General features: G+C 45.0%; 1 protein-coding gene across 1 annotated transcript in view; it reads left to right on the forward strand.

Annotated features, from left to right (window-relative positions):
• DOCK2 (dedicator of cytokinesis 2) overlaps positions 1-25,340 on the forward strand; it is a 410,412-nt gene that overhangs the window by 307,093 nt on the left and 77,979 nt on the right. The window contains exons 28-30 of the mRNA XM_060146542.1: positions 6,794-6,892; positions 9,445-9,539; positions 20,918-20,996. Of these exons, the coding sequence (XP_060002525.1) occupies positions 6,794-6,892; positions 9,445-9,539; positions 20,918-20,996 (273 nt within the window). The remainder of the gene's footprint in view (positions 1-6,793; positions 6,893-9,444; positions 9,540-20,917; positions 20,997-25,340) is intronic.

Raw genomic sequence — 25,340 nt, forward strand, 5'->3', positions numbered from 1 at the left:
CCCTGATGAGGGTGTGAGTTCCTTAAGAACAAATCCCTTGTTAATCTCACTCATGATTGTCCAGAGCACCTAGAACCATGCCTGGAACATAGTAGGTGCTCGAGAAATAGTTGTTACATTAAGGCATGTGTGAAAGAATGATCTCACTCTGGCTTGATCAAATATAACTTAAGATGGAGTAAGCTCAGAAGTAGAACAAAAATTCTTTCATTTCTGTCCTCTCCTAAGGCAAAGGTGTTCTACACATGACCCTAACTTTTCAGTGTTTGGGGGAGTGGTCCCTGTAACATTCTTTTAAAGATGGGGAATACTATAAGAAGTTCAATCTGTCATCTAAAAAATATTTATTGAGCTCATACTATGTGCAAGTTCAATTCCAGATTCTGGTGATACAGCAATGAATGAAGGACAAAAATCTCTGCCCAGGTGGAGCTGACAGTGCTGACATGAGAGACATCATGGATTTATGAAAAGAACACAGGTTTTCGAGTCAGAAAGACCCAGATTCTAATTCCTGCCCCACCATATACTAAATGTCTGTCTAGGCAAGCTGCTTGACCTCTATGCATCTCACTTTCCTCATCTGTGAAATGGGCATAAAGTTGACCTAATGAGGTTGTTGAGAGGACTCAGTGAGATGATAAAGGTGGAGTCCTAAGCACAAGGAATGATTGAACAGAATTTGCTTGCCTTCCACATCCCTTTGCGATTAAACACCTCATTGTGTCCTTTGGAAGATTTAAAGTGACCCCACACTACAAAGCCACATGCACAGGCTCCAGCCAAGATCAGAAAGTGTTCGCTTCAAAGGAAGAGTGTGTGGCCGCTTTAGTCTCGCCTTCCAGCCTGGGTTCAAAGCAGCCTTGTTACCAACCACCCCCCCCCCCCGCCCCCTGCTCTTTGACAGTGAGAATAGCTCTCTGAGGAGACACCTTGCCTGCGGTTCTGGCCCTAGTGATGCTGGAGAGCTGATCATTAATGCCCACAGTGCCAGGTAGTGGTACACACAGCTACCTCTAAAGAGTTGCTGTGTTGTACAGATGGAACATGTCTGGGTGCATCCAGAGCACATAGCATCCAAGAGGCACATTCCCGTCTTCCTGTGATGTTATGCCTTGACATGGATCAGGCTACACAAAACCCCTGGATCTGTGCCCATCAAGAAGCTTCTCCCTGAAGGAAGGTGACTTGGTTTACTCTGTCATACAGCAGGATCCCTGGGTAACCAAAGAATGTCACTGCACACAAAGACAGGCACTTTCTAAAGCCAAACAGCCGGAAGACGAAGCTTTTGATGAAGACAGTTACATTTCAGGCTTTTGAACAATCTGGGCACCGTTGTCATTCATCCTACCTGCCAGCAACCGTCCCCAAATAAAAGAAACCTCCAAACATGCCCTGCTCGAAGAGGCACACACGCGGTTTACTAAACAGCTTTATTTGGGGCGTGCTGTTAACCAAAGGCATGTTCAGAGTCAAAGGACACTTGGCTCTTTGTCCGAAGCTGTGATTGGGAGTGCCTGATGCCTCCACAGACGGTCAGGGGTAGGTGGGGTCATCATATCCTCTGTCCAGGTCAGGAATTTCAGTTAGCCAATCTGCATAGTTTCTCTGGACCAGAGTCAGCGACAGCAACAGTAACACTAATAGCTGATCATATTGAGGGTTTTCTATGTTCTAAGTGCTCTATACAAATTGATTTAATTCTCACCAAAATTGTATGCAGTAAGAACTATTTCTATTCCCTTTTACTCTGAGGCACAAGACACTGCCCAAGGTCACATGCCTAGTAAGAGGTAGAGCTGAGATTTGAACTCAGGCTGTCCGGCTCCTAGGTCTCCACCTGACGTTGCTTCTTTGGAGCACAACCGTATCCATCCGGCTCACCGCTGCACCCGGGCACCTAGCACAGTGCCCAGAACTTGAGATACCACACACACTACTTTCCCCAAAGATTGCTGCAAACTACAACTCTGAGCTTCCTGACAAAGCTCTAAGATGAACGGGTTTTAGGGTCCCTGAATTCCTCACACCATAGCCTCCTACCTCCGGTCCTGGATCTGTCACAAAGACAGCACCAATTCCATCCAAGAAGAAAATCTGTTATATAACCGCATGGCAGACATGGGGGTGAATGGAAAAGCAACCTGAGAGTGGCATTAGGCTACTCTTAGTCTTCAAAGGAATTGGGTGGCCCCATAGATAAAACTTCTCATCTCCCTCGGCATGCAAAGTTTCCTCGCTCATCTCCTCTCCTTGGCGCTCTCTGTATTTTATTTTATTTTGGTCGAGCACATTATTTGAAGTTACTATGGCAACGTGTCACCAGCTGGCATCGCATAGTAATGCTGGCATTTAGGTAGCAAGCTCCCTAAGTCGGCTCTTTCCCTCCCTCTGCGATCTCATCACTCCCACTGATCTCAGGTGAGCGGAGTGGGGGACGCATTGCAGCAACCATGCCCCTCTCCCCTCGTTTGGTTAGCTCTTCAAGGCAGGGCAAACTGATCACCTCTTCCCGGTTCACTCAGCACTGCAGGGTCCTGACCGTGTGTGTAGGTGTGTTTGCTTTAGAGGTGGCTAAATAGATATGTTTGAGTGTTGTGCACCAAAGCTATCGGCCTCATCAGTAAGATGATGATGATTTTTTATGCAAAGGAGTAGATTGATTTGGAGAGGGCTACTCCCCTGACCGCAGTCAGCCAGTATCCCAGCTAATTAATATTAATGACACAATAGTGGGTTTCTCTCTTTCCTCTCTTGGATCACACAGTGAAGAGACCCTGATTGTTTTCCTTTGGAGCTTCAGCTCTCTCCCAGGTGTGCAAGGGCTCCCTACCTACTGACGGGCTGAATTGTCCGAATCAACTGATTGTCATGGATCACTGAAGAGGGTTCTGTATGGCAAGTAAGCCCCGCCACTGCAGGCGTTAAGCAGCCCCTCATCAGCCGAGTGCCTGCGACGACTGCATTTATTTTTACACGTTTGACCCAGTTTCAAACCATGTCTCTTCATGCTGTGATTCATTAGCTACATTTTAAACCACCCCGAATGGAGCCGACGTGACTCTGCCTGGTTTGTGACAGCATCTCAGATACAGTTTCTCCCCGGAATTTAATATGCAGGTCCCCCCCCCCACCCGGTATTCTGTTTTAAGAAGCAATTTCCTTTCTGGGCACCTGGAATGCTGCTTGGGTGTGGATGAGTGGCTGCCTCACGCCTTGGTAGTAAATATATGCTGACCACAAAATTTCCACCAAGGATGGAAGGCAGGGCATTCTCACTAGCCTGAATTGCAAGAGATCCCTCTAACCCTCTGTCCCCCATGCATTCAGGCTTTTCCACGTTGCTGACAGGGCTGGGAGTTTGGGGTCCGACACCGTAAAGTTTGAGCCATGTCAACAACAGGAGTGTCTGAGTTGCTAGGGCAAATGCAGTCTGTTCATCACCCCCACTCCCAATCCCTACAGCTCTTTCTAAACACTTAAGACATGGTGGATGTAGAAGGTCTCAAACTTGTAAAAGGGAAGAGGGGCAGGAAGCAAAGAGGTGGATTGCCGTGCTGAAGACGCTACTGAAAAAGGGATAAGCGTCAGAGAAACACAATGTGATTCCACCATTCTATCACTGCATGACAGAGAGGAGTTTTTGGTTTTTAATTTAAATGACAGAGAGGAGCCTTTACTGAATTCGAACCTGCTGCTGGCATATCATGCCATTTCAGAAATCAGTCAGTCACATTGGTGCGATTGCTGACAGATTTGATACTAAAGTGGGCTAGACACCATAGCAGACAAAAAGGGAAGCTTCCAGTGGGAAGTAAAGCACTGTCATTTCTCATTAACAGGCAAATGCAGGTAACTTGTCCAAACTTCAAACTACACAAACATCACACTACAGATCGTACTGGAAGGCACTCAGCTGGGATTTTCTATGGGGCAGTTAGAACGAAGAAATGAACAAGCTGGTAAAAGTAATTTTGATTGATCGATGAACTATACACCCTGAGCAAGTCCTTATAAAAGGATAATGGTTTCTTTAGTAAAATGGTCACTCTCTCTAGATGGGCACTTGGAATCCCCTTCCCCTTTTATTTTCATTTAATATGAAGCACGGAAGTTTCTTTAAACGAGGCTTAAGACAATGCAGCCTTTTCTAGGTAATTTCCAGGCAACTTGAGCTTTGTTTGCTTTTCCCCCCTTCAAATTCAAATCAAGCCTTTGGAAATACCAAGCATTCCGTATCTGTATCTATGCGTTTGGGGCAGCCTGCAGTTCTGACAATGGTGGATTTTACAACACACACACACACAAGCTCACAATCCCAGGACTCATTTAAGCCAAAGCTTTAAAAGTAAACTGTTGTCCAAGAGACGACAGCATTTCCTCTGAGAGGATGATCGATCACAAAAAATAAAACCTCCCCAGATCTCTTACCTTTTGAAGCAGTGGAATTACCTGCAGAGAATATCCTTCCTTTCTTTGCAAAATGAGCCAGGCTTTGGCCAGCAGCAGAATTACTCCAAAAGGAGAAATAATAAGTCCTTTATATTGTAATTTTCACTGTTTATATGCAAGAAGTGTAGTGGGTCTGCTCACGTAGGAATAAATAAAAAGCCGGAAAAACTGCACGGCAGCTACCATGTGAAAAGGAAAGACCTCTAGTGGCCACCGGCTGAATTCTTGGAGGAAGCCCCTCACAGAAGAGATGGAGGGAGTAGAGGAGACACACACGTGTGTGTATGTGCTCTCTCTCTCTCTCTCTTTCACGCACACACACACACACACACACAAATTCAGAAGATTTCTCCCCTCTTGCGTCCAGCCTGGATGGAGGGATAAAAAATAATATGCTTGTTTCTTGGTTTCAGTGGGACCTGGTTAAATTAGCAGTGACGGTGGCATTCTGTCTGGTTTGAAAGGGACAGATAATTTCACAGACTCACCATCACCCCCTGAGGGCGTGAGCCCGAGAGAGGATTTGACTCCCTGGACGGCCAAGGCGGTTGGCCCCCATATAGAGGTTCCAGGTCCCCAGCAACATAGTGTCATTGACGTTACCCCTGAGAGTCCCAGTTTTGTGCCCCCTGCCACCTCTGCATGTTTTCTGAACATTTATGGTGCATGCGTGTGGTGGTCACTGGCAGGCAGCGCTGGCTTCCCAGGCGTGTGACCTGGCCCGGTGCTCAGAAGGACCCTGTGGCTGTCTTGAAAATCTGAAGAATTTTTACAAGGACTCTTCAATTTTCATTTTGTTCTGAGCCCCACAGATTGCACAGCTGGTCCTGCTGACTGGGAAAGCATTTTATCCCTAACGTCCTAATTGAAAAGAACCTAGAAGCAAATGAGAATCTGTATCTTTGGGAGTTACTTTTGGGGATGTGAACTTGAAGAACATTCAATTACCCAAAAGACTTCCTGTGGAGGAATTCAGAAGGAGCTTCCTGGGGACATCAAGGCTGTTCCTTCCGCCACTGTCACTGAACTGTAACCCTGTAATCTGGGAGGATTTTTTTTTCCACACTCTATTTTTTTAGTCTTTTAGTTTTATTATTTTTTTAACAAAGACAGCAGTTTGTGATACAAATATAATACTTGGTTCAAACATAACACGTCCAGGCCCACCTCTCTGGTGTGTGTTACGTCTGACACCCTTTAGGAGTGGGGTTTCCTGGAGACACCTGCATCACACCAAGCTGCCCAAGCTTCCACAGGCCTGCCCTTGACAGTGGGACTTCCTTTGGTTGAGATGGCAGCCCAGTGGAGTCTTGTGGGAGACACTCTTGAGTGGCTTCTCCCAGCTGGTGGCGTTATGGTCAGTACTTCGTTCACCAGGTTCCCAGAGTAGATCTCTCTCAATTCTGCCTTCAGACACTAGCCCTGCCAGAAAGCGCCACCCTGGTACAGAGTTATAAAACCTGGGAGAGAAAAAGCAGAAGAGGGTGTGGTGATGTCTTCTGGCGCACGAAAGGATGCGGTTCTTGCTCCTCTGACCCCGCGGATCCTTTCAGACCCACTTCCTCTCCAAGTCCTTGCGTTGATTTCCCTCTTGTCTGAATCCCTCTGGCACTTGATCTGCTTCGCTGATCCAAGTCTCGTGCTTTTTTCCTCATGGTTGTTAGTCTTGCTTTCCCAACTAGATCATGAACTCCTGAGAGCAAGGACTACCTCCTCTCATTTCTTTTATGGCCCTTAGCAAGTGCTTGTCCCCGGTAGCTGCTGGCTTCTCACTGACTGATTCATGGTCCAACAATTGATGCCCTTGTAGGGAACCTCAGTGTATTCAGGGCACCGTAGGAGCCATCTGATCCTTCTGATACACCTCTCAGGGTAGATACAGATGGATTATTGTCCCACTTTACAGATGGAACAGTTGGAGATTAGACATGTAAAGTTATTTACCAGAAAATCGAACTGTCTCCAGAATTTGATACACGCTGGCTCTCCTGACGTTAATACAGTGCTCTCTTCCCAATGTACAAGCAGCTGGAGAGGTAAAGAATAGGGCCCTTATTGTCTGCATCTGGAGCTCCTATTGTAGTCCTAGTCCTGTAATAGGTGTTCAATAAATGCTTTTTGGATGAATGAGCTGATGAATGAGCCATAAGGAGACATTTACTCTCAGGGAAATTTCGCATGCTCATCTGCTAAGGAGAAATTCTCCCTCCCTGGGGGACCTTCTTATACTCACCTGGGATAGAGAGGTGTTTTCTGGTCTGAAGTCAAGTAATTGAAGAAGGTGAACCTCATGGTCCTCTCTCCACTGTTTCACGGCATTTTTCTTTATTTCTTGCAGAGTCACTTTGTGGCATGTATGACAGCCATCTTAAACCAGATGGGTGACCAGCACTATTCCTTCTATATTGAGACATTCCAGACCAGCTCTGAACTTGTGGTGAGTCTATAGGATGCTCTGGGGCAGTGTTGGGGAGACGCGTTACACAAAAGATCCTTGAGAGTTTAGGGCACCGGGAGAATGTGTGGGTCTAAGTTTGCAGGCATGTTCGTGTGATTCCCCGTTTCTCACTCCCATTTAGGCTTGTAAATATTACTTCTGGGACACATCTTCCGTCCATGTCATACACGAGCCCTGAGTGCCTAGTCTACATATGCCTTAAAACCAGTCTTTGCTGATGAATCATGGACATTTTGAGGCTTAAGAGCATGAGTGTTGGAGTCACACAGTCTTGGGTTTGAATCCAGGGTTTGTCACCAGCTAGCTGAGGAGGTTAACTTTAACATTTCTTAAGCCTCCGTTTACCCATCTGTAAAGTAGGGATCATATCATTTATGTCACAGGGCTGTAAAGGGATTAAATGAGAGCACAGTAGCTCTCACACTGTAAGAGTCCACTAAAAGTTAGCTATTATTACATTATAATAACGAATGCATAGAGAAAGTTGGCCTCTGAGCCCCTTTCTTCTTCTAACCTCTCGGGGCTCGTTTGCTAGGACTGTCTGCCTGCGGCGGGTGCTGTGGGCCCGTACCTCTGCAGCAGGTGATATAATCAACGTAAAGCCCAGCCCGGGCTGTCCCAGGGTGTAGTCGTCCCTTTGCCCTCAGTATGGTCAGCTTGTCATTGTCTCCTTACTATTGCCAGATTCAGGGGTTCTGCTACCAGGGGCTCACTTTTAACTCTCCTTGAAGGAAGCAAGGGCACCAGAATTGGACCAACCTCAGAGAGTGGCCCACAAAAAGAATCAATAGGAAGCCAATGTCCTGCCCCTTCATCCATTTAGCTTTGAGAAGGTCTCCTGACTGGAGTAGGATTGGCAAGAAATGGAACCTCTTTCTGGATACACAAAAAAATGAAACAAAAGGAAATCTGAACAACCCAAGATTTCTCCCCCTCAAGTTCTCTATGTTATGTGACATGGAAATAGAAAGACTGCATTCCTAATTTTTGATCCTCAATGGAAGGAAAGGTGGGAAGGATGGTAGGAAAGAGAATTGTTATGTATTAAATTATACACTTCTTATGTAGTCCTCCAACAGTATGGCATAGGTGTTAGCAGTCACATTTTACAAGTCTACAATCTGCTTGCTCAAGGCTACACAACAGAGTGTGGCAGAGAGAGGATTTGAACCTCTGCTCCAGCCCTTACACCGTGCTGCATCTTCTCATTCAGAAGCCAGGCTTTCCATCTGTGAGGCAGAGGTCTTCTCTTCTCCATTCCTATAGGAAGGGAGTGTGCCTGTGACGATATCCACACCTCCCCAGGTGACGTCAAGGATGAGCGATTATAGTCACCATCGTCATCCTCAAGCACTTAGTGAACACTTACAGTGGGCCAGACTCTGTGTGGAGCATCTCACAGACAGTGTGCACTTAATCAACCCTTTGAGGTGGATGTTATCCCCATTCTGCTAATGCGGAAACTGGGACTTAAAGCATTGAGGTAATTTTCCCTAGAAGCAATGATTGCTGGAAAGGAACCAATCTCATTTCCAGAATTTTGCAATTTAGCTTAAAGCAGTGATTTTCAAATTATATTTCTCCTAGCCTCACTATCTTCTACCATAAACACACACACACACACACACACACACACACACACACACACACACAGGCATGCATGCATGCATGCATGCACGCACACTTCAACCAGAGCGGTTTTCTACTTTTATCTATTTTATATATTAGGTTCCAGGTAAGATTTTCTCTGAACAAAGAATTCTGCTATTAAAATAATCTGAAAACCGCTGGCTTAAGGAAAGAACTCTGAATGGGTTTCCTATGGATTTTAATTTTACCTTAAGCAAATAGCCTGGATGCCTTCATTTCCTCTAGCTCAGGAGGGCACCAGTGGTTCTGGTCTTTGCTATCTAGATTTGTCTTGAATTTGTGTTCTCCAAAGGTAGAGAACAAGTTTGATCCACTGAAAAATCTGATGGGGCATGTTGAGATCCACTTTGAACCTCTTCAAAGGAGAGGGAGAGAATCCCTGTCATGTTTCCTCTAAGCTGCTTGTCCACGTGCCTATGACATATGAATTAGCTGTGTTTACAGTACAGTAATTAGATGTTCACTTTAATAATAGTTTGTTTGCTCAATGACCTGAGATGCATTCATATAGTGTAGATTATTTCCTCCTCAAATACATATTTGGAAAGATGATTATAAAACTGCCACATCAGTGAATGCATTTACTTCTTTACTCCCAAAGACAGAATTAATAGTCCTTTATTTTGAGAGTGTTTTCTCATTCCATATTCATGTTCCACTTATATTTGTGAAACAGTCTCCCAGTACAAATCGTTAAGATTTCATTAAAAAATCCACTCTATTGGTTTCATTGGATTTACTTAATAACAGGCTGTACCCCTTCCCTTTCTTCGCCTCCAAAAAATAATAAAGAAAAAATTTGAACAGCCAACAAGATCTGGGCCCTTCCAGTCATTTCCTATAAAGCAAAATGACAGGTGTGTTTTGCTTTACTATTGCAGGACTTCTTGATGGAGACATTCATCATGTTCAAGGACCTCATTGGGAAGAATGTGTATCCTGTAGACTGGATGGCCATGAGTATGGTTCAGAACAGGTGAGCTGCCACCTGCTGCCTAACAGCCCCGTCATCTCAGCACTCACTTTACAGTGCACTGTTAGAGAAAGAAGGTGGGGATAGTTTCTCCGTGGTGAAAATAAACCGAAGTGCCACAGACCCTTTCTTTCTACATTTAAACCCCAGGGAACTGCTCACCGATCTTGAGCTATTTATTTATTTACTATTATTTATTCCTTTTTATATACTGAACTGGCTACTCCCTGCCTTCTCCATTCTTCAAATACTAGTTAAAATATACTTTGTCTATGAAGCCTTCCCTAAACTCTTGAGACAGGAGAGCCTAAGGTCAGTCTTATTAAAATTGAATTATTTTAAATTTATTCAAAACAATAAAATATATTCTGTGACATGCAGTAGAATAAGTTTAGGAAGCACTGGATTACACAGCTTCGAACAGCTTTCTGTGCTGCAGGACTTCTCAGAGCCTTTAGTATGCTAATAGAATTCTTTAAGAGAAAGATTTAGGATACAGCATTTCACAGATTTACTTGCCCTTTGAAACATTTGGTGTGAATATATTTATGTCTCCGTGCGTATATATAATACTTATTAGCATCTCATAGAATACCAGAGTAACCCAAGTATAGCTCAGGTCCCACATGGCCCAGTACAACAATAGATAAGAGTAACTGTGAGCAATTTCAGTCTTTAATTCTTTCTCTCAAATCATGTCATTTCATCAAAATGAAGTTCAAGTCATAACACTCAGCAATATTATCTAATATCCCCTTTCTCCATTCTTCTCTCAGTATCTCTCCTATCCCATGGTTTACCCAAGTCTCTCTCAGAACCTCATCCTCAATTCCTATCCACAAACCCCTTTAAAACTGGGGTCTTCTAGGCTCCTTTCTTTCCTTTCTCTCTCACTTTCCTTTGGCTTCTTATATTTGTTTTAGGTCCTTCCCATGGAAACCCCTTCACTCTACACTGGTTGGAAGTTTTCTCTCTCTCTACCTATTGTCCTTGTTTTGTATCACAAGAGCCAAGAATTGACTGGCAAAGACAGAAATATCCTGAGAGGGTAGAAGAAGAGGAGAAGTTGAAGAGGCAAAGGCGGATCATCTTTAGTGGGAGGCAAAGAGGGAAAACTATAAATATTAATAAGTTTGTCATTTGGTACAGTCTGGGAATTTCTATCTCATCTATGCCTAGGATCTTACTCTCGTCCCAGATGGCCTCCATCCCTTACTCTTCTGTCCTCTGAAAAGCTGCTCTTCCACTACTTGGATGCCTAAGTGCCTAGCCAAGTGACTTTACAGACACACTTGCTCTTGGGGCCAGCTTTAGGGGCTGGTGAAGGGGAGGAGAGGTTTGTCAAGGCAGAAAGAGGTAGCTATCTGTATGTACATTGTTGCTGATGGTGGGAGGTGGATAAATCAGCACAGCAACAAAGATGTAAGAATTCTTAGCTTGGACTTACATTGCCCTGATTCTCCCTGTTCACATCACTCAGCTGGGAGGCTGGCTTTTACAGTGCTTAAAGCATTGGTGGGAGTTAGGCCAGGCCACGTTACAGATGAGAGGTGGGTATCTCCCTAGCCCTTCTGTCAGGACCAGCTTCCTGAGTATGCAACCTGTGTAGGTGTATAGGACCTTGCACTCTGAAGGGTCCTGATGTCACCATCTTGAATTCTTAATAATTTTTGGACTAGGAGACTTGCATTTTCACTGTGCACTGAGCTCAACAAATTATGTAGTTGGTTGTACCTCACAGCAATGTCCAGTCACCTGTGTTTGGAAGAAGCCAGCTCCCAAACTGCGTGCGAATCCCTTCACTGTTTGCCAGCTGGTCAATAATGTCTTGGGGTTTTGTCAAATTACATGAAGCACCCAGGTGAGTCATCTTCGACTCACCCTACATTTCAGGTACACTCAACTATTCACTGTTGCCTCCTGTTTCATACTTCTCGTGACTTTGCATAAACTATGACTCTCCGCCTTTCTAGACCAAACTCAACATGAAAGCATCCTTCAAATTCTTGTCCATGTAATTTCTTCTTTGTGGATCCTTCTAGGACTCCTTTATGGTAGGAGAATATGTCCCCTCCTCTTCGTTTACATACACACACATATTATAACACTTACCCCACTGTACTATAATTATCTCTTAATAGGACTATTTCTGCCACTAGAGAATGGGCTTCCTGAAGGCAGGCACTATGTCCAATTTATCTCTGTGTTTCTAACTCCTGGCACAGAACCTGACATTCACAAACATGTGTAATGAACTCCGTGTATCCAATGGGTACTTATTTTTTAAAGTTTTAAAAAATATTTTAATTTGGGCTCCCTGGTGGTGCAGTGGTTGAGAGTCCACCTGCCGATGCAGAGGACACGAGTTCGTGCCCCGGTCTGGGAGGATCCCACATGCTGCGGAGCGGCTGAGCCCCTGAGCCACGGCCGCTGGGCCTGTGCGTCCGGAGCCTGTGCTCTGCAACGGGAGAGGCCACAACAGTGAGAGGCCCGCGTACGGCAAAAAAAAAAAATAATAATAATAATTTTATTGGAGTACAGTTGATTTACAATGTTGTGTTAGTTTCAGGTGTACAGCAAAGTGATTCAGTTATACATATACATATATTCATTCTTTTTTAGATTCTTTTCTCATATAGGTTATCACAGAATATTGAATAGAGTTCCATGAGCTATACAGTAGGTCTTTGTTGGTTATCTATCTTATATATTGTAGTGTGTGTGTTTGTTCATCCCAAGCTCCTGATTTAGCCCTCCCCACTACACTTCCCCTGTGGTAACAATGGGTACTTATTGATTAGGGTTTTTTTTTTTAAGAAATTCAATTCAAATTTGCCTAAATAGAAGGAGAAAGTGTTGGCTCAGGCAACTGAAAGAGCCCAGAGTTATGGCCGCAGGCATGGATGTATCTAGGTGCTCAAACAGTGTTGTAGGGAATCTGTATCTCTACCTCTGCTCTTTCCTCTGTTGGCTTCATTCTTAGACAGATGCTCTCTCTGCAGTGGAAACCTGGCTATAGAAGTTCCAGAAATATGTCTTGTTGGATTAGCAGCCCCAGTAGAAAGAAAAAGCCTCTTCTTCAATAGGTACAGCAAAATTTCCCAGACTAATCTTGAGCTACATGCCCATCCATAACCTTTGTGGCCAGGAGAATGAAATATGCTATTTCATCAGGCTTGGGTCATATGACCCACCTTTGGAACTGGGGAGGCTGTGGTTAGTTCTACCCAAACCACAAAGTCTGGGAGCAAAGGGGGAGGCTGGGGGAGTAATTCTTCATAGGAAAATCTGAGAGTTATTACCAGAAGGAGAAATGGACGATGGGCAAGCAAATAAATGCACAGACATCTACTACTGATACAGGGTCAGGAGGATGGAAGCCCAGAGAGGCTGGAGCCCAGACCAGGGCAAACCCCCCTTCTGAGCTGCCGACAGTCATCCTGGAGGAAGTACCTAGAAGTGCTTTGAAGGACTGTCCCTACCTGAAATCCCACGGACTTTAGTCTTTTTTGGGGGGACTGGCCCCTAGAGATGATGCAATAATCCTTGTTTCTTTATACCTACAAAATCAGAATATAATTTTCTAAGGGACCTAAGAAAATGGAATTGTCTCCTAAATAGAAACATTTGTATCTGTAAAGGATCTGCTGAGTACTTAAGTCTTTACATTTAAAATAAGTTAGACTCAGAAACACAGCCTGGGTTTCACACTTCTTAGTTCTGCCACCTTCTCTTTCTTGGGAAGTCATTCAACTTCTTGGAACCTCGATTTTCTGATCTGCAAAATGGGGATGATTATATCCATTTCGTGGTATGTTTTTGTGAGGGTAGAATGAGTTGCTCCTTAGCACAGTGCTGGTACCTGGGAAGAACTCAGTGAATGGGAGCTTTGCAGACAACAAATGTAGCCTTGGAGTAGAGAAGCATGTGCCTACTGTCGACCAGAAAAGATGACTGTTTTTCTCCTTGCTGGCATATAGCTTAGGTTGTAGACTTCCTTCATCTTCTGGCCACAGTGATCCCTTCCATTTACAGAGCACCTGAAATTTTTTTCACGATTGTTGCATCTTGTGTGGTGTTACGATAGCTAACATGTATTATGCACCTAGATCCACCCCTATTGTAAATACTTTACATGTATTCGCTCATTTAATCTTTGCAACAACTTTATGATGTGGAACTGTTATAATCCACATTTGCTACCTGAGGAAACTGAAGCACGGAATAGACCAATAACTTACTCAGTGTTGTATTACTAGCAAAAGAACAGAGAAGTCAGGCAATCAGAGCCCATGTTCTTCATCTCTACTGCTTCATCCTGTAAAATAGTGAGGCTTGTATTATTAAGTGCATTGTAAGGATGTGCAAACTGCATATTTATTGGCTCAGATACCTTAAAGAAGCCCAAAGAGGTAACCTGCACAAGGTCATGCAGCTAGTTAATGAAAGATTTCAACATAAATTGGAAAAACGGAACATACACCATGGTTGAGCCCAGATCACTGTTCCCCAGAATGTCATTTTCTCTCCTCTAAAAATATGCATCCTAAGCTCCATTCATTCACGTGGACAAGGTGAACTCCGTATGTTGGTTAGTCTGTATGTTACAACATCTTTCTTCCTTTCTTTTCTTTCCTCCTTTTCTTCCTTCCTTCTTTCCTTCCTTCCTTCCTTCCCTCCCTATTACTTACATTTTTATGATTTTCTGTTTTCATAATTTCCCAATTATCGCTTGTTATTTGTGTATGTATGTATTAGTCATATATAATTTATCTATCTGCTTGTTGGAGGAGGGAATGGAGTTTTGCAGATTTGAATGTCTCCTCAGCTGTGTACTGTTTGTGTATGCAAACGTGGTGACACGTCTACTGCAAGAAATACCTCCTGTTAGAGCATTCTTCTTACTGGTAAGATGCAACATTCAGTAAGGTCTGACGTACGCGACATGGTTAATTTTTAAATGATCAAGTTCTTTGTAATATTGTAAATGAACAAAATATGCCTAGGAACCTCTTTTCCTCTCCTCCATCTGCACCTCAATCTGGAAATTCAACATTTGGGGCAGGGGGCAAGTGGTGGCCGTTGGGGATTTATACTCATCCCTAAAGCTTCTCTAAATGGAATCAATCAACACATACATATTGAGTGTCCCGGGCATCCGGAGCCCATCTACGCCATGGCCCCAGAAGGCAGGGTGCTTACAGTCTTGTTGGTGAGACAGTAAGTATGCCCATGGAAATATGACCAAGCCTGCAGCCATTGTAGTGAGTTCAGAGCACAGAGTCCAGAGCACAGAGAAGTTAGGATTTATGACTGCCTAGGTTCGAACCATCTTATAGTTACGTTACCTCTGGTAAAGTTACTTAACCACTCTGGACTCTGTTTTTCTCACTGTAAAATGGGGTACTAATAAGACCTACCACAAAGGATTTTTGTGAGGATCAAAATGAAATAATACGCATAAAGTAGTTAGAACAGTGTTTAGCAAGCATTTCGTAAATGTGAGCTATTATTTTTGTTCTCACGTTCCTATGCTCTGGGAACATCCAGAATATTTCACAGAAGAGGCACATCTGGGCTGGATCTTGTCTACCTTACTGGTGACGTGTTTCAAGGTCTAATATTGTCTCCAGCACACACTAGGCACATAGTAGGGCCACAATAGTTGACCCCAGGAAGCTGAGCAGGGCAGTGCTCAGCAGTCTGCTGGCGGCTCCATCAGTGTGCTGACAATTGTTGCCGCCCGCTTCCCTTTTCTCCTACCTACATTAATTTGTACTGCCTACTCCCTTTTTGTAGACCTCATCTCCTCCAAATCGTATCGTCCGGAAGAAGGCCTCTCCATGGGTTTTATAGCCAGCAGGGCACATCTAATCCTGATGTCCAGCTGGCCATGGAATTCCAGTCCCAGGAGTCTGCTGCACCCCTAACTAGAATCCAGAACCACTCGAGAAGGGTCAGGGGTACTTGGGGTGGGCCGTGCCCTGACCCTGAGCTGGAATCCTCTGATACACTCTAGCCTCTTGGTGCATGGAGCCCTTGTGTGTTGTGAGGGAAGCAGCTTAAAGGCTCCGGGAGAATGGCTTTTTCACTGCTTCTAGGGGAGGAATAAGGACTCCCTTCTTCTGGCCACCTCTTTTATCTCCATCTTCAAGTTTTGACCAGTAGAATCAACTACATCCCATGAATCACAGCCCAAAGGGGAATGGGATTCAGGGAGGCCCTCTCTCTACCTTCGGCATTCTCACTGGAAAGGGCGTGTCCACCTCCAGTTCCCTCTTTCATTCACATCATACAACCTGTGGGCATGGGTTGGTTGTCACACTGGAGTGTTCTCAGCTTCGGATCCTCCTGCCTCAGAGCTACAAGGTGGCTGGGCAGTTAAGGATGATGATAGCCACACAACTGACATTTATTAAGGACTCCGATGGACTGAGGCCCTGGGCCACCGGCTTCACTCACTGCATCTCATTTCATCTTCACACACGGCTCATCATACCGATGGGCAGCTGAGCGTGCCAGAGGCAAAGCAACACGCTCAAGACCACAGCAAGGGAGAGTAGCAGAGCGGGAACGTGCCCCCAGGCAGGCTTGCTCTAGCTGCTGCAGGAGTCTGTGTGCACCGTCCATTACCGCATCCAGTCCAAGGACTGATGCGTATGGTGCATAGGTTTATTCAGGACACGAAACGTAGGAACTCTCAGTTGCCTCCAGTAATGAGGATTTGTTCTGTTACACGAAGGGAAGTAGGAAACTGGGAACCTGGTCCAGTGGCTGCAGTGAGCTTCCCGTGGAGCAGTTCTCAGGGTAGCAACCTCGGGTATCCTCGGGTACCAAGCTCCCTTTCTGCCAGCTTCTTCCTCCTCACAGCAGCTGACTTCTCTTGCCGTATGGGCTTTGCTTCCTCACAGAATTATCTGCTCATGGCTTCTGCTCAGGGCAGGGTTCGTTGCATCCTCCCTGGTTGTCCTGCTTTTGAACTGTCTAAAAGGGCTTGATTTACTACTATCCAGGCTTGGGTGCCCCCACTGGTACCCAGATGATTACCCATGGGCTTCTAGTCAGCCCATGGAAGACTGCCTGAGTCGAGTGTTGGTTCTGGGCCCTCTCAGCTGTGGGCAGGGCAGCAGGATAATGGGGACTAAGTGGGAAGGGGCTCTGTGCCTTGTGGGCATGAGTAGGAGCATGCCCAGTGCCAAAACACCATGCAGGCTGGCCTTCAGGGGAGCCAGTACATCTTTCCGGTTAATTGCAAGGGCTTTAAAGAAAGACAGACCTGAGGTTGGGTGGACTCTGCTGCTTATTAGCTGTGGGAATGTGGGGAAATTGTTTGATCTTTCCAGGGCTCAGTTTCCTCTTCTGTTAAATGGGTGCGACAGTAACACCTCCTTCAGTTTGTAGGATTAAATGAAACAAAGTTTATAGAGCACTTGGCACAGGATATATGCATGAGACTCCCATCATTGTCATTATTAACAAGGTGAACTCACAGCTTGGGTTGAACAGAATTACACAGATTTCTTTGTGAACGGAATAGCATGGTGGTTAAATACCAAGGTTCTGAAGGCAGCATAACTTTGTTTAAATACTGGTTCCACATGTATTGGCTGGGTTCTTGGGAAAGTTACCTAAACTCACATCTCTAAAAGGCAAACAATATCTAACTCGGAGAGTTCATGTGAGAATTTAAAAAGGTGGGCAAAAAACACGGAAGAAATCCATGCAGAGTACTTAGCGCAGAGCCTGGCACATCGTTGGTAACCATGACTGTGATTATTATTAATTTTTTTAGAGGCTGCTAAGCATCACGGATGAAATGCAGGCAATGTTAGGTTGTTATTTGATCGTGAACTTTGTTTTCAACACTTCAAGATCATTTTTGAAAGTAACAGAAAAAGTTGAGTGTGTTTTCATTCTAACCCACTTCAACATATTAATGCTTAGGCTTTAAGTACAATTATCTTTTTTAACGAATACAGAAGACATACTTTTCCAAGCCCATAGGTGGGAAACCAAAGTTAAGTGATATTCTGATTCCCAGAGGGAGTCCAGAGAGAGGGAGGAGCCTTGATTTACTTCAGCCCCTCTCTGCCACCAGTCCCCCCATCAGCACAGGGAGCTAATCCTTCCTGGTTATTGGGCTGGCCTTTGCGAGCCAGAGGAGGTTTAGGTTGACAGTCAAAATAATAACTGTTATGGAAACTACTGAGAATGTGTAAAACCCCTCATTTTGGTATCATATTAGACTGCCTGAGATGTTTATACATAATATGACAGCCACTCAATGCATTTCCATCTGGAGAATCAGATACTAATCTTTAAGAAGAAAATATAGATGTTTTTTCAAAGACGTATTAGCAAGTGACAGAATAACAAAACCAAAGAAGTCTCACCTTGTGGCAGCCTGATGGGGTGGAGGGTTTTGTAGGATTTGTATTTCCTGTCTTTACGTGGTCCTGATGGCTGCAGCTTGTCCTCTGACTGTCCATTTTGCTGTCGGTACCTGCCTTTGGAAGAAGGATTAAGCAACCCAAAGGGGTCTGGGCGGCCACAGCGACCATGTTACCGTTGTCACCATGTGGCAGGCACTGTGCTCAGCACTTACCATACATTTGCCATTACACCCTGCAGGGACCCTGCGAAAGGGGTTACATCGCTGCTGTTTCACAGAAAAGGAAACTTAGGTGTCAAACACGATATTAACATGTCCCAAATCCACACAGCTGGGAATTGGCAAAGCGAGAAATCACATCCAGTTGTGTGTGTGTGTGTGTGTGTGTGTGTGTGTGTACAAATCTCGTGATCCTGATAACAGGATACACTGCCTTCTTTGTTCAACAAATATTTATAGGTGAGGTTTTCAGAGGTGATGAAGAAGAGAGCCCAGTGCTACTGAAAATTAGTCCTTGGGCCACCTTTATCTATATGTCTTAGGTCTGTTTGCTACTTTACATTTAAACAAGGTTTTGTAACTTTCAAAGCTTTTTTATGTACATTTTCTCTTTCTGGCTTCTAACAGATGGATGTTATACAAAGTCGAATAATGAAGTGCTGATCTTAAAAACAAAACAAAAGAAAACAGATATTTAGTGTTTAACGAACACCTAGCCCAGCTTCCCAACAAGCAATGCCTGGTGTAGCACATGCTGTAGTTGCCCTTCCCACACTCGTGGCCCACCCAAAATATACCTGCAGCTTCGGTGGACATTTCCCATGCATCCTGAGAGCTTCCTACTTCTTTCATTCTCTGGGCTTTCTCTGGCTACAGGAGAGTTCTCAGCCCACCTGCAGGGCAGGCCAGAAGTGCTAGGGACTTAATGTCCGTAAGAGCAACTTTCAACCATGGGGGGGCTGGTATTAATGGGTAAATAGCCCAGGACACTTCTGATGCTCAAGTATGTTCGCTACAGTCTAAACTCAGAAGTTCCCATGTAGAATTGAGTCCCAGTTATTACCCAAAGCAATAACCTGCTGATAAACACTTCCTTTTACTGGCTTCCCACGGGTAGCCAAATAGACATTTTCCCTGGACCAGCCACTCAGTAGAGAAATTATTGATTGTCCTCTGTTAATCAAAGATTATAGACAGTAGTACAGGGAAGATCTGGCCCCTGCCCTTTTAGATTTTACAAACACACACACACACACACACACAGTGGAGAGTTGGCCACAGTTGGGCATGTAGCAGCTTGGGAGGTGACTGCAAAAATCCAGGACAGAAATGATGGTGACTTGGTTCGGGTCAGTGGCAGTGAGTGACGAGAAGTAGTTGCATTTGGATATATTTTGAAAGTAATGCTAAGAGGTTTTGCTGACAGGTCAGGTGTAGGATGTGAGAGAAAGAGGAAAGTCAAGGATGCTAAGTCCCCCTACCCCTTGAGCAACTGGAAGAATGGAGTTGTTTTCAGCTTAGATGGGAGGACGACAGAAAGAGGGCAGGTAATAGGAGTCAAGCTTTTGACATGTATGCTTGCAATGCCTATTAGTCGTCCAAGTGAAGGTATAGAGCAGAGAGCTGGAATGCAAGCTGGAGCTCAGGGGAAAGGCCAGGGATGAAGATATAAAATTTGGGACTCAAAGGCATGTAGATTGGAGAGTAGATGAGATCATGGAGGGAGTCTCTCATTTCAAGGAAAGCACAGTCTAGTTGGAGGAGACAGTCGTTACTGAGTCACACAAATAGCTCATTTGCAGACCATGATGAAGTCTGGAAAGGCAGTTGTACTGACTGTCCTCTGGGGGCCTGAAAGATGCAGCAGACCCTGCCCTGAAACAATTAGAAGGAGGGGGCATTCTATACAAAGGAAGAATACAGCTATGAACTCAAAAAACAACTCAGAAAACAACCAGAAGCACAAAGTAATCATGAGAAATGATCCTAGCAAAGAAGGTGGGGTCCAATCATGGAGAGCATTGACGGTCAAGAGAAAGAGTTTAGATTTCTCCTGTGGGCAGTGGGGAGCCACTGAGGTGGGTGAACGACAGGATTGGAACTGTTCCATAGGGCAACTCACTCTGGAGGCTGAAAGGGAGAGAGATAAGAAGAGGCTGTAAGACCAGAGAGTAGGGAGGAAGGAGAAGAAGGGATGGATGGGAAGACATTCAAGAAGAAACACAATTTGACAAGAGGTAACAAAATGTTCAATACGTGTAAGATTTGATCAGCATTACCATCTCGAGAAGAAGAGTGGAGAAGAGGTATATATGGGAGGTGCAAGGCATACATAGAAGAGTGATCATTGAAACACTGTTTATAACAGAAAATGCTGAGAAGCAACGTAAAGGTCCATCAATAAAAGACTGATGCTATACGCTGTGATACATCTATACAATAGAATGCTCTTCAGTGATTAAAAGGGATGATATATATCTGAATTCACTGGCATGAAAGGAACACACAATTTATTGTTGAGTAAAAGAGGCTGTGAAACAGAATTTATCGTTTAACCCCATTTATCAAAATGCTATCTTTATAATATCGTTTGTGTATATATGTCTAGGGAGACCTTTGAAATTATGTTCGTCAAAATGTCAGTGATGGTTTTCCCCAGATGATAGGATTGCTGGTGTGTCGTTTCTTCGTTTATTTATTTGATTTGGGAGGAGGCAATTTTTCTGTCTTCCTGCATGGCATGAATTTTCTGACACAGGCTTGTAACAGTTTAAACAAGAGACAATACAGATTTTCTAAAGGAAGTCAAACAGACAGGCAGGGCAGGGCAAACATGGCCTCAGGTCTACAGTGAGAGCAGGTGTTAATGTGGGTCAACGAACCTCTTCCTTGGGTCTTTGGAACTAAAGGAACTTCGGTCTGAAGCATGGGGGAGGAATGTTTGGGGTAGCGTGCTCAGATGGCCTGGTGACCTTCTGCCTTCTTCCAGGGTCTTCCTGAGAGCTATCAACAAGTTTGCGGAAACCATGAACCAGAAGTTCCTGGAAAACACGAACTTTGAGTTTCAGGTGAGTGTGAGGCCCCAGACTTGCCCTTGGAGTGCCCTGGCTGGGCTGCTCCAGCAATCTGGGCTAACTGCTCCATCAGACACATCCCAAAACACTTGGAAGCTATGTCTGTGTCTCTGGGTGTTTCCACAGAGCCATGGCGGGGAGAGGGGAGGGAGGGAAGTACTCAGCGTTTGGAACCAGGCCCTTGATTAAATAGTCATCAACTGAGCAGCGTATGCAAATGTGACCGTATGATGTATCTTGTGTTGAAGAGGAGACTTGCATTCATTCATTGTCAAAGTGGGTGCCACCTTTTAAATATGTATTAATTTTTTTTTTTTTACTTTTTTATTCACTGGAGCCTAGAAAAGCAGCCATTCTCAGATACGGAAAGATAAAGCTCACTAGTACATTTCTGTGACTTTCTGATTCCTCCAGAAACCACTTTTAGTGCTCAGACAAGACCTGGGGACTCTGTGAGGTTCAGGGGCTTCAAAGCATGCCCCTGGGGCAGACAGGGTGACACATCTGCTCAGGGCCCAGGCAAGAAGAACCAGCTCTTCAAAGCCTTGTGGACAAGTTCAGGTTGCTACCTCTGGCTGGAGGTGTGAGAGAGGAGACCCTTAAAAGGGGATCCCCCCTCCAGGGAAGCCTCTGACCCCCAGGATCTCTCACAGCACAAGCTTAGGGAGTGGCCAGCAAACTGGGGCGATGGCTTTTTCTGCCTGCTCGTCTGGGGTTTCAGTTCCTGTCTGGGCTCTGGCCTCTGACCAGCCGAGGAACCTCAGGCAAGGCCTGGACTGCATCCGTGCCTCAGCTGACTCATCTGTAAGATGCTCAACACCACCTCCCCTCGCTACTTCGTAGGGTTTTTCCAGAACGGGAATGTGCCAAGGCACTTGCTAGGGGAACTCACTTGTAAGGAGGGTCCCAACAGATTCCGATCAAACACTTCCTCCTCCAAGAGGCCTCCCCTGCCTGATTCCTCTCTGAAGGTCCCCTAACAACCCCATGGCCACTGTGTATCACCACTTAGCCTGCTGTAGTCTCTTCATGGCACTCCGTGCTATCTTTCTTATTTGCCTACATGCCCGTTCTCTTTCTTTCCTCTGGTAGAAGGTAAGCTTCGGGAGTCGGGAGTGTGAAGACCTGTACTCACAGGGAATCTATGCTGTGTTCCTGGCACATAGTAGGTCTCCTTGGGGAGGTGATGCCTGGGCTGAGGTCTGTGAGGTCCGCTCTGCTAGACAGCACCGGCCTATAAATACTTAATAAACGTTATCTTTGAATAAGATTCTCTCCCACTACCTTGCATTTAAATCAGGCAACTGAACCATAATGATGATGAAGAGAACAGCTGCCATTCTCTGACAGCAGTGTACGTGCAGATCTCACAAGAAGCGCTTTATGCGTTATCTTTCTCAGCCCTTACAACTACCCTACAAGGTAGTTACTATGACTCTTATTTTCTCTACTGGAGGGATGTGGACACTAAGACTCCCAGGTGACGAGCAGATAGCCTGAAGTCACACAGCGTGTCAGTGCAGAGGTGGGACGAAAGCACAGCAGTGGCTGGCCGCAGAGCCTGCAGATCACTGCAGCCACATGCTAGAGATAGAGTTTCACCACCACGTTGGGTTGACTGCTTGGCAGGGTCTGGGTGAGAGTTATAAACCTTTGACATGGAAACAAAACATGTCACTTTGGCTGTTCGAATCAGGACAAGTGTTTGATCCCCTTCCAAATGTGGCCCAGGTGCCTGCAGGCTCTGGTTACGAGTACGATCAGGGAAGTTAATAAGGCCATTGCTTTTTTGGAGGGGCAGCTCGGAAGAACACACCTAGGGGCCAGTGGCAAGGCAGTGTTTGGGCCATAAAACCGTTGGCTGGTTTGTTCATCTCTTTCCGTGGGCTTTGGTAATTGTAGCCTCGGACCTGATTTCCTGACTCTGGCTCTCCTCCGTGGTCTTAGAGCGGTACTTTCCAAGAGAAGCTCAGCTTTAGTCCTTCATGCCATTCTTTTAGGTTTTATCCAGTTTTCCTGAAAGAAAATCTGCATCTGAGAGTGCCCCAGAGAAGTGGGGGTTTCATACATGGAAGGTTTGAGCTTATGAGCTGTGTGGCTTTAGGCAAATTACTTCACCTCTCTGTGCCTCGGTGTCCTCAACATCAAATTATGACACTAATAGTAGCTACTTCTCTGGATTGTTGAGAGGATTCAGTGAATTAATTCGTGTAAAATACCTAGAATGCCGGGAACATGGTAGTTAATAAATGGTTAATAAATGTTAGCTCATTATAATTACACTAATTATCATTTTGATGTGATGATGATGACGGTGGTGGTGGTCCTAAGTGTGTCAGGTCTGGGAACCCACATGTCAGTCCTCAGCCAACAGAACAGTAGGGAGGCATCTTTCTGGTCACCACAACAACTGCCTAGGGCTGTCACACCCACAAGATTTGTAAAACGGGAAAGCGGCCAACATTACAAAATGAAATAAGTCTCCTTTTCGAATGAGACTTCCACAGATATTTAGTGGGAAGCACTCAAGAACAGGATCATTCTTCAAACCTATCTTTGTTCTCCTACCTTCTCCTCACTTGTGTGAGAATGGATTTGTTCTCTGTACCCTGCCTGGAACACGCCTTGTTTTCTTCTTACCGTTTCATTAATTATGCATTTAATATCAGCAGGAACAGCATCCACCACTAAGCGCAGCTGCCCTTGCCAGCTGCTGCCCAGAGGAGGGGCACGTACAATGAGATTAGCCCTAATATCTTTTCCAGAACTGTGGTTTTATGATTCAAAGGGCAAAAAGCAAGGAGCTCTGTGGGTGCCGTCCTGTAGGTGACAAGACCTGGGAATTAGAAAAATGATGCTTCCTGCTTGGGGCTAAAAAAGTTTGCATTCCCAGGCCCTATTCAAGATGCTGGGCCTTGAGATTCACATCTGTTTGCATGGTCAGGGAAGACCAAGAGAGGATTTCGAGTTTAACTCAGTGAGAATTTTTGTTTCAGAGCAATTCTCATGAGTCCAGGCTGTTGCAACATGCCTTGAGAAACTCAGAAGCAAAACAGAGCACTGGCCTGCCTTCAAAGATCTTGGGGTCTCAATAGCAGACTATAAATCCATCTTCTAGCATCCAGGCTTTCGAAGAAGGTGACTAAGCTTTATTAGGCATCGAGTTAGGGCATTTTGACCCTTAATCATGACCCTATTAGGTTGGGATATACCCATTTTACTGGTGAAGAAACTGAGCTTCAGAGAAGTGGTTGACTTTCCTGTTAAAGGTCATCTAACTATTAAGTGGGTCTTCTGGGATTCAACCCCAGGCCTGTCTGCAATACCCAAGCTCTTTTCACTCTTCTGCACTGTCGCTTAGGAACAGGGTGCCTTTCGGATCTAGGAGACAGCTCTATGTAGCTCCAGAAACAGTCTGCCCTTGTTAGCTTTTGCTGGCCGTGGGACAGGGAGCTCTTCAATGATTAGCTGCAGAATTAGACTCTCCATGTTGGAAACTCTGATTGGTCCAGAAATCAGTGGTTGCACTTCAGATGTGTTCTTTGGCTCCAAATAATTTTTTTCCATCTTAGGTGGCTGTCTGATTGCTACTAAGACCATTCTCTCTACTTGGGAAGCTGTAATTGGCTCTGCCTTTGGTAATTCCAGTCTTAGTCTTGAGGCATTTCTGGATCAGCTTCTGGGCACCAGACCACCTTGGGATCATTTTTAAACCTGTACTGGAGACCTTGTGAAATGAAAAGCTTCCAGAATATTCCCAGCCATTGGTGGAGGAATGAGGGCAGGCTTGGTCTTTATAATGGGAAGTGTAACCAGTGATGGCAAAATACATGAGAGAGGGAGCACAGACACAGAGGGAGCACTCATTGGCGCCTTGAAGAGGCCCACAGCACTACCCACAGGGAGGTCATGGCAGGACGCCTCCACCAGGCAGGAAGATGGTCACGTGCTTGGGGACAGCTTCTGCGGCCCTGCCTGCTTCAGCTTGAGGACCCTAGACAACCTCTGGACTGATGTTCCCAACCTGAATCTGTAACTGGAAACTTTTACTCCCAGAATCAATGGCATCTTCCGAATGGCCATGGCAGCTGGGCCTCTGCACCACAGAGGTGGGTATGCTGACTGCATTTCAGCAACCCTGGGTGTTGGGTCTTTTTTTTTTTTAAATAAGAATTTGGGGTAAACAATAATTCAAGGCCATTGAGAAAGAAACTTATAGGATCAGACATTCTTGATGTCTCTGCTGTAAAGATATCTGATGAACCAGTGGAAAACTCAACCAACGACAAAGGCTAATAAGAACCAAGAGAGAAGAAGAAGAGCAATTTTAACAGAAGA

This window comes from Lagenorhynchus albirostris, chromosome 3 (assembly GCF_949774975.1).
Source record: "Lagenorhynchus albirostris chromosome 3, mLagAlb1.1, whole genome shotgun sequence".
Lineage (NCBI taxonomy): Eukaryota > Metazoa > Chordata > Mammalia > Artiodactyla > Delphinidae > Lagenorhynchus > Lagenorhynchus albirostris.